The 10,097-nt window shown below is 39.9% G+C and overlaps 1 protein-coding gene across 1 annotated transcript in view; it reads right to left on the bottom strand.

Annotated features, from left to right (window-relative positions):
* Window positions 1-325: 325 nt before the first annotated feature.
* Window positions 326-10,097, bottom strand: part of GRTP1 (growth hormone regulated TBC protein 1) — a 37,865-nt gene continuing 28,093 nt past the window's right edge. The window contains exons 6-8 of the mRNA XM_086741130.1: window positions 3,250-3,422; window positions 2,940-3,125; window positions 326-835 (exon numbers count right to left, since the gene is read on the bottom strand). Of these exons, the coding sequence (XP_086597256.1) occupies window positions 746-835; window positions 2,940-3,125; window positions 3,250-3,422 (449 nt within the window). The 3' untranslated portion in view covers window positions 326-745. The remainder of the gene's footprint in view (window positions 836-2,939; window positions 3,126-3,249; window positions 3,423-10,097) is intronic.

Genomic DNA, 10,097 nt, shown 5'->3' with positions numbered 1-10,097 from the left:
TATTATATATTAAAATATATAATAAGCATATAAAATATTAATCATTATAAAATACTAAAATATTAAGCTGCTGCTTCCTGTAGCCTGGACTTGACCATGTTCCCTGCTGCCTTTACCTGAAGAGCTGTTCTACGCTGCATAGAGTAACGGCTCGTGAAGATAAAGATCACCTTCCTGGTTGCTGTCTTGCCCTGCCCTTTGCCCATACTGAGTTCCTTAAGTAACAGCAGTGAGGAAGAAGGGAGATAGATACTTGTATTCTAGCCAGCTAACAGCAGTCAGGAAAGAGGTTGGGTATTTTACTGTCTTCACACCAAGAAACAGGTTCTGGCAAATTAAATTAATTTATTTTGTACAAACGATAGCAGTGTCACAGTTAATACAGTAGGAAGGATATGTAATTTTATACACCTGTTTTCTCTTAACATTACAAAATGCCCTGAAAACACAAGGACTGTGACTTTTTTTTTTAAAAGGAGTGTCCTGACACTGATCACATTCTACTCTGAAAACACTTTGATCCTTTAAAAAAAACCCCTAACAAACAACAACACCACCACACCCACCACTTCCAGTTATCAAGTCCGACATACAGTACAAAGTGTTACAACACTTACTTGAAAGGCAGGAAAAATTGGTCAAGTGTCAGTTAACTCATGGAAAGCTTAAAGTGTGCTTTAGTCAGTGCAAATAGAGGAATGTGTCAATTGCTGTAGTATCTGACCACCTGGTTAAATCCAGTGAGTTATCCCTGAGAAAGGACCTTCTCTCTGCAAGTCTCTCGGAGTTTGTTGATTGTCGCCATGGACAAGCTTCCAGGGTCTGTGAATATTTTCTAGGAGCAAAAGGAGAAAATTCTTAGTTAAAATTCTGACTTTGGACAACAGGCTGGAATTCTTACATAAGTCTCTGACATGTGAAATCCCTGCTTTGCTATCCATACTGTGAAAATGCTTACTGCTGTCTGGCCTCCTTGTAACAAGGTAGCATCTTCATCTACTCTGTTGTAAAGACATGGTAAACGTGCAGCTCAAACAAGTGCTGTAAATTACACAAAAGCAACAGTGCAAAAGCTAGTTTGAATGTAAGTGTCTGGTTAAAATTATTTTAGAAGGCATTTGTGTTGGTGGATGGCAGGCATATTTAGAATATATTAAGCCATCCTGGGTAATGCTACAGAGCACCGGTGCATTTCTCATGTGGTGCTAGCACAGATTGTTCAGGCTCTGCAACACATCCATACATACCTACAACAATATGTTCCTACAGAAAAAAAATCAGTGTTTGTCCCTCACTATACTACCTTTACTCTTCTTTACTGGGCTTTCCAGGTGGGTAATGTATATGGATGTAAGGATTTGAGATGTTTCAAATGCTGTCACACATATCTATAATTTTTTTTTTTTTTTGCTTTGACTGTTGCTCGAGAAAATACATTTGTTTCCACTACTTCATCTAAAACTTATGCATGAAAAAAACAATGAAGCAAGCTGCAAGTTTATGCACTTTAACCTACAGTTAAGATGTGTGGGGCCCCTCTCCATTCTCTGTACTTGTAACTGACAGCTCTGGAGATGAGATTAGAAATTAGCCAGTTCTGAACAGCATTCTGGTAAAGAAGCCTGCATTGTATTAGACTAAAAACTAAGTTTTGTTCAACTGTCCTTACCTCTACTAATACTAATATCTGTACTGCTGTGAAAAACAAACAAACAAACAAACCACAACCCCCCAAAAGAACTCCACAAATCCAAAAGTATGTGTTTCAAGGTTACATAAGAACCTAACTTAAATTGTTTATTTAATTGCCTTGAAAACCCCCTCACTACACTAACCCACACAGTTAAAATTGTTTTATTCAGGGTAACAGGAAGAAAAAGGTAGTTGATTTTCTAAAAACAGCTGCTGTAAAATGTGATGTAATTAAAGCAGGGGGGTAAAAGTCCTTCAGGGACAAGTGTTTGTATCAGCCTCTGAACTTGTATTCTCATGGCAGTTATCATTTAACAAAACTCTTATTCTAAACCTGTTATGGAATGGGAAAAGCCCTTAAACATCTCCCTTCTAAATTAAAGCCATACCTGCAATTTATGTCTTTTGCTCCTTTAATTGAAAGACTCACACTAATTAAATTAAGCTTATTTTTCTTCTATATGAGCAAAAATGAAACAAAACATGAATGATATCCTACTATGACAGACCAACACACAAAGCTCTGACATAAGCACTAAACTCTTTGGGCGGTAAAAGTCCCCTACAGCGATGTAGTTTTGTGCACACTTAGCAAACAATGACAGTGGAGTTGACCAAGGGATTTATGACAGATGTGCTCCTGTTACTTTTTTGCAGCTAACATGTTTTATATTTTCATCTTCTGAATTAAGCTCCAAATTTAATGTTCAATACAGATTTAGCATCTTAGTTTGCAGATTGTCATAAGACTTGAGCACTCAACTTCATGGGTTTTTATCTGGAAATAAGAACTTGGTGCTACCTTTTTTTATCTAAACAGATTGCTTTACATTCTGGCACTGTGAAGATATATCATGCAAGTTTTAAATTCATCTTGTGTGTTCTACAATACTCTGTTACAATTAATCTGAAAAAAGCACAAGAACACAATCCACAGTTCAGTGAAAGAATGCACTAAAGTTATTTTCCCATCAGACTTCCTCTCTTATCTGGTAAAAAGAGCAAAAAGATATTTTTTTTCCCCTGTACAACAGATAATGTGAACAGTTTACTCTATATGGATTTAGATAGTATGCAAAAAAAATATTTTAAAAGTTCGCATTTCTTATATAAAAACATTCTTCATCCTTTTGGCAGTTCCTGCAGATGCATTTCTCCTAACTGCGTCCACATTTTTGACTGCGCAAAACATTTCTAAGTCAGCCTTGTTTTTAATTTGTGACAACTAAAAGCTGCAGAGAATTTACCTGCATGAAGCTGTGACACTCCGTTACAAATGTTCCTTTGGTGATCTGCTTAAACTTATCACAAATGTCAGGGAAATTTGTGGCTTCCAAAATAAAAGCTTGGTGTTGCTTAATTAACGTTAAGGCTACGCGAAAGATGATCTTTGACCCTTCATAGAATAAACAATCCCATATTCGGAGCACAGTCTGCAGGAAAGGAGAGAATTCAGATTACAGCTTCTTGATTTCCAGTAGGTAATTATTACTGAAGCACGACAAATGAAATGGCGATTATGAACGCGTATCGAGAGAACCTTATGTTACCGATTACCTCTACTGGAAGAATGTCAATGAACAAGCAAATAAACCAGCGTGACACCACTAGGGTCCACATGACTCCATGTCTTTCCATCAGGTCTGCCACAGCTGGAACTTTCATTTTCACAAGTTCTCCGAGGACTTCCTGATCAGTTTTCAGGCCCAACATTGCAGGACTGTAATAATCTTGGAGAGAAGAAAAAAAAAAATTTAGGAATCTGTGGACATGATTTTTCCACAAAATTGAAGAGAAGGTCCTGTGCAGCTGAGTATATAAAGGGAGGCTGAGCCTGTGAATCCCAAGTTGGAGTAAATTAAACCATGCAATGAAGATGTCTGCACTGCAGTCATACAGCACTTCCCCTCTCTTTCAGCCAAGGTTGATCCCTCTACACAAACACTTCATTCATGCCTACCAAAGTATCATCTGTCTTTCTGACGTTTTTTGGTAATTCATTCTTCCTTCCCAAGGAAGGATAATTAGCTAGTTTTTAACTACTGGCTTAAACTACAACAAGTGTTAGAATATTTAACCAGTTCAATATAACCACCACTTCCTTCCCACGTGTGGGGGCTGCACACCTCCCAGTTCACACAATACCCAGACAGGTAACAAAAAAAACCCACCGACAGCCTTTAGACTGGGTCCAGTCACAAACTGACAGCATGAACTTCTGAGTGTCAGCTGTGCAGGAGGCCTGATACCACTTCTCCTAGGATGTGACCGAGCCATTAAATTAGGGGTTTGGGTTTTTTTCCCCTCTCTTTTCTCTGAGCCAAGGAAATCCTACTTTTCTCAGAATAATTTCAAAAGGAAGTGAATGACAGCTTCCCCCAGGCAACATCTCTTCCTTCTTAATTTATTTGCGAGACGGGTTGAAATTAGACATACATCTCCTGCGCTGCTGGTCACTGCACTAAACTGTTCCATCCAAATTTAAGAAAAATGGAGCACACTGTGACTGACTCCACAGCCTGTTTGGTGGGGTAAGCATTTTCATTACAAGGTGCAGGTTGAAGAAAAAGCATCTCAGGTCTACAAACAAGTAGTTCTGGGTATACTTAAGGGAAGAAAAAAAGAGTATTTTAGTTCTTAAGAGTTCAGATGGCCCAACAAAGGACAAGAACTACACAGATGCTTAAGGAACTCAGATGTGGGACTTAGATGTTGACAGAAAACATTGAAGCTCTTCCAGCCCAGGAAGCAACCCTTGGTGGTTCACTAGTGCTTTGCTGACAAACCTATGTTAACATTATTTACCAAAAGAAATACCTGGTAACACAAGCACCTTCTTCCTTCCCCTATTCCAGAAAACTGCAATTCAGGTTTCTCTAACTTAGCTGGTTTCTGCCTAGGTTCTAAGACACACATAGCATAGACAGATGGTCCACATGAAGGTGAAGGAAACAGAAAGAGCAAAGTCCATTTGTCTGAAATAATTTTAATAAAATCTCCCAGTGCCACAAGTAAGTGTAAGAAAATGTCCAAATTGTGCAGTATATGCAGAACCACATTAGATTCTCTAATGAAATCACAAGAGCAGTTTAAAATTCTACTCTTTTCTGTGTCAATGGCTTTCTTGAACAGACTTCCCATCCCAGGAGCTATGTGCTCTACATTTGTCCTGTCCAAACTGCAGAACATCTACAGTTTTCATGGTACTAAACAGCATCACATCCAATCTTCAGCTTCTTGTCTGTGATCTTTATTTCCTTTGTTCCCAGTGAAGAATGATAGGTAAAATTCCTCTTCAGATATGAGAGTCACTGCTCTTATGTACATACATTCCTTTAACCATTTGCCTTTCACTTGCTTGTAGAGAAAGCTCTCGATTGCTAAAGCACAAGTAATCCCATGAAAAAGTATACTAAAACCAAATGGAGTCACACCATGACCTCAAAGACAATATACTTTGTGCATAGTTTGTGTTAGTGTTGTGCTCGTTTGTGAATTGGAATGAAGGTAAAGTAGTGTTAACTGTCTGAGTAAACCTTCTTAAAAGTGTTGCTTTAATTTAAGTGAAAAACGAGGAATCACATTTAAAATAATAGAACAAGCCTTCTTCCCTTTCCTACCCTTCCCTCCTCCTCCTCTCATATATCCACTACGCAATTTTTTAAGTTTTGTGTCTCCTGAGACCTGTGAGTACTTAAAAGTTCTTCAAGTTCCCACTGGCAAGTGTCCTCAGGAGGAAGGACAGCAGCCCACACGCTCTCTGCTCTGCACTGCTGCAATCATCCGATATGCTGAAATCGACAGCAGCTGCTATTTTTAATTTGTACAGCAAAGTAAATGTCAGGATCTCAGTGAGAACACAACTGGACGCTCACTCAGCTTTTTGAGAGCTGGCAAGTAAAAAGTTAACTTGGATACCTCACTCCTTGAATTACTGAAGCAGCAAGCAGCCGGGGAAGCCTTGGCGTAAATTAAAATGCGTTCAAGTTTGTTAGATTGTACTGCTGGTCAGAAAAGAAAAAGGAACTATTCATTTATCTGGGGCAGCCTCCTGCCGTTCCTCATGGAGCAGGAGCAGCTCCCATGTGCCCTGGTAGGCAGCACTGCAACACCGAGCCCAGCGCTGCTGCAAAACAAGCAGGAGGAGTGATTAACAATTTTACGCAAATACCAGTAACTGACTGGCAGGGTTTTTCCAGCGTATTCGCTCTCAGTTCACAAGAGAAAGGAGTTACATTAAAAGAACCTCCATCCAAGACATTTTTGTATGTAATTATTATAGATGCATTATAGTTACTGTGGGTATTATAATTATTACACATAATTAATACGTAATTATAATTTAATATGTAATTTTACTCTCTATATATACACACACACTTTTATACATAAATGTACTTATATAAAATTAGCTCCTCAAATTAGGGAAGTCATATTTCCAGTCATCCAGAAACATTCCTGCAGGACCCCGTGTATGTGCAAAACTTGCCCACAGATCGTTTATAAGGAACATAACAGGACTGCAGTAGCCCAGGGGGTGGCACAGATCTAACATCGATCTTCAGAGGGCAGCATTCCCCCCGGAGGGGTGCCAGGCCCCCGGGCACAGCCGCCCCGGAGCACAACCAGCAGCACCCACGCCTGCAATCTGCCCAAGGGACCTGCACCAAGTCACTGAGGCCAGGCAGGGACAGCCAGAACTACACAGGTGAGTCAGAAGAAGATCCAGTGTCACGCTTGAGCCACCTTTCATGGTCCGTGTCTGGTCTCACTAGCGAACGTGACTTTGTAATGTGGTTTGGTGCCCAAGTGCTTGGTAACGTTTAACCTATGCGGCTCTTCTGGTTTTGTTCTTATTTACTAGGGATGCTCAGTCCCTAAGCCTTCTGGGGATGTCTCCTCAGCAAAAATCCTGCAGCCCTCTCTTGCTGCAAACATTTCACTGTGTGCCCTATTTTCCTACTCTTTAAGAATTGGCTGCTTTGTCCAGAATCTCTCCCCAAAGTCAAGATATCCTCGTTTATAAACGAATCGACACAAGCCTAACCCTCCCTCATACCACAAAGCTGTTTTTCACAAGATACTGTGTAGCAAATTGTTATTACTCACCTACTGTCAAAATACATTAGCTTTATGTTCCTTCCATATCTTACAAATTATTTGAAATGTCTAGATTTGCATGATTCACATTTAATTAGCATATTAATTGTCTTCCCCTCTCAATACTGAGAGGGAAATACTGAAAAATACCGAGCATTTGATGACCCAGAACGGACCTGAGTCAGTAACTGCTCCCAATCTGCCACCAGCTAATAACAAACAAACAAACAAACAAAAAATCTCAAATGTAGGCTAATTATATTGTGTATCTATTGATCTCGGTTGGTTTATCGGAATGTTCTCCGATGACATATCATCCCCCTCAAAAAACACATAGCCAGATTGTTTCCTTTTGTTCCTCAAACTGTCAAATGAAAGTGACAACATTAAGATTCAGGTGATCACACACTCCATTACTTTTCATCATATCTTCTTCTGGAAGGCAACAAGTGAAATATTGTATTATAAATTATTATTATATTCTATTATTAAACTATTATTATTAGATTAGATGCTATTAGTTTCCCCAATATGGAACTCACCATTTCCAAGCTCGTTTGTGAACTGGTCCTAGGCTTCCCTTACTTCCCTCTCAGCTTTCCTTTTCTCCTTACCCACACGCGCCTGCATTGCCTAGTCTGTCACTCCAGGTGGCTGCCTGTGGATTTTTTGATTCTTTGCTAAGTTCAAGAGTGCCTGAGAACATAGCAGAGGGCAACGCAAGCAGCACCCCACGTGGAATTCACCCCACGGAGTGCCTCTTCCTCATCAAAGTCCTGATCCCGAACAGCAACGCAGCCCCACGGCTCTGCTGGGATCGTCAGCTTCTCTTCCTCTTGGAGTTGGGCAGCAAAAAGGAAAAGCCAGCTTCACCAACTGCCAGGTATTTCATTGCTACTGTACAAGACAGGTGACTAGATGAAGGGACTTTCTTCCCTGTTTAAAGGGCTTTTCGTTACAAACACTACACTAACTGTGGCACGCTGTCACTGAGCTTGAAACCTGTTCTAGCTTAGCACGTGGCAGAGATGTTCCTTAAAACACATTTCACTGTATCCCTGCCATAATAATCAGCACCTCTCTGAATCCCACCAGGATGTGCAGGACTAAGACATAACAGTCTGCTTGTGCTCCAGAGCAGTAATGAGATTTGCAGGAAATAAGGATAAAGCTTGTAGGGACTGTATGACCTTGTTCTTCGTTAAAAATAGATTAAGAGATTCCAAAAATAAAAGTTTAAGAAGCAGTACTCTTATAGCCTTAAATTACCCCTACAAGTCAGAGCTGCGGAAGTTAAAAAAGAATCCTTCAAGTCTGTTGTGCATATGTCAGGTTAAATATAAATACTCCCACTGGAACTAACAGGACATGAGTTCTTGGTGTTACAGAAACACCCAAGACAAGACCTCTGCTCTGCTGCTTATCTTCCAGCATTTCTAACTCTTATTTCAAGAGCCTATATAACCCAGCCTGGGATGAACTGAGTGATTTGTCTTGGCAGTTCGACTTATTTAATCAAACTGAAAAAATTTAAATTTGCTGGTTTAACTTTTCTCACGGTCATAAGCAATGTGAAGTATTTTATTCACAAGAACATGTTTATAATGTCCATGAGAGTCATGGCGGGAGGAGGGGGGGAAAATTGAAGTTCTCTCTCCTCCCTCATAAAATGGCTCATTTTTATGCCGATACGCAACATTCAAAAATATCTCCTTGCTGTAAAACCACATTACTATTTGCTACCAGACTTCACTGGAATCCAAAAAGAGACAAATAGAGCAGGCTTCAATGCTGCCAGGCGAAAGCAGAGATTGCCATGAGCAGAATTAGAATCAAAGAATCATAGAATAGTTTGGGTTGGAAGGCTCTGTTAAAGGTCATCTAATCCAATCCCCTGCAAGGAGCAGGGACATCTCCAACTGGATCAGGTTGCTCAGAGCCCCATCCAACCTGGCCTTGAATGTTTCCAGGGATGGGGCATTCACCACCTCTCTGGGCAACCTCTTCCAGTGTCCCACCACCCTCATTGTAAAAAACAAAACAAAACAAAACAAACAAACAAACAAAACCAAACAAAAAACCCCATGTCCAGTCTGAACCTACCTCCTTCTATTTTAAAACCATCACCCCTCGTCCCATCACAATTGGCCAATGTCATGAAAAGCACTTAGTTCTACATTTTAAGTCAACACAGAAACAGATTCTACCATGTGCCTTTGTGGAGAAAAAATCCTTTACAGTAATCCTTCACTACAAAAACTTATCTGTTTGCATGTTACTGAACACAGGAGTTATTTTAAATAACCTTGGCAGTGCAAAGCTTTCCTTTCCAAAAAGATATGCTATCATAACTGAGTTTATGAACTTCATGGAACACACATGGAATGAGTTTTATCACTTCAGTTACACAGAGGTCAAACTAGATTATGATAGCAATCCCTTCTCACCTTCGGAGCAGCTAAATACCATTTATACTATTCCCACACAATCTATTGGCTCACTCATTCTCCCAGTTGGCGACTCTCAGCCTCCTTTGTCCAAGAAGGCAGGGTAAACGTTCTGCTATTTTATTTCTACCGTGGGATAGTCCAAAAAGGTGCAATAGGTTTTCTAAGAGTCTGCATAAAAAGCCAGACAACCTATGTTTGGAAAGAAACCAGAAAGTCACAAGAGGAAAAGGAGGAAAACCCAAGAGTACTGCCAATTCTTTCTGCAGTATCGGGCCAAATTGACCCCCTGCAGATGTCCTGGCCAAAGCAATATCCTGCAGATATGTGGTTAAACGGCAAGCTGAACTCTTAACCGTGTTATTTTTAAAACCTAAGTTCCTAATCCTCCAGGGAACTGAATTAAAAAAAAAAAAAATCCGAACACACCCAACACAGACTCAAGCCATGTTTTATTTTTCCTTCATCAAACCAAACTGAACCAGAACTGTCCCGAGGTACTGAACTCACACCAGAACCAGCAGTAGCCGTATCATTCACAGTTGAACATTAGCTTTAAAAAACCATAAGAAAGCCCAGTTCATGGCAGAACTACCTTAAAAAAATAGAGAATGCAAGCATTTTATGGATGCTTATTGGTTCTGATACTGAGATTACACAAAATTTAGAATAACAGTATTTTGATAAATTATTTACTATCAACACTTTTCCAGCAAGCACAAAAAGGCAGTGTTTGATTGTTTCTATGTAATCCTATCTGCCTGTATCCATCTTTTGCTTCTGATCCCAAACTTGGAAATGGATTCCGTGGAGCAGAAAGAGCCCTTTCATTTCCTATTTGCATTTCACACAGCCCGG

The sequence above is a fragment of the Chlamydotis macqueenii genome, chromosome 1 (genome assembly GCF_036417535.1).
Source record: "Chlamydotis macqueenii isolate bChlMac1 chromosome 1, bChlMac1.mat, whole genome shotgun sequence".
Taxonomy (NCBI): Eukaryota; Metazoa; Chordata; class Aves; order Otidiformes; family Otididae; genus Chlamydotis; species Chlamydotis macqueenii.
This window is presented reverse-complemented; position numbering and strand designations above follow the sequence as displayed.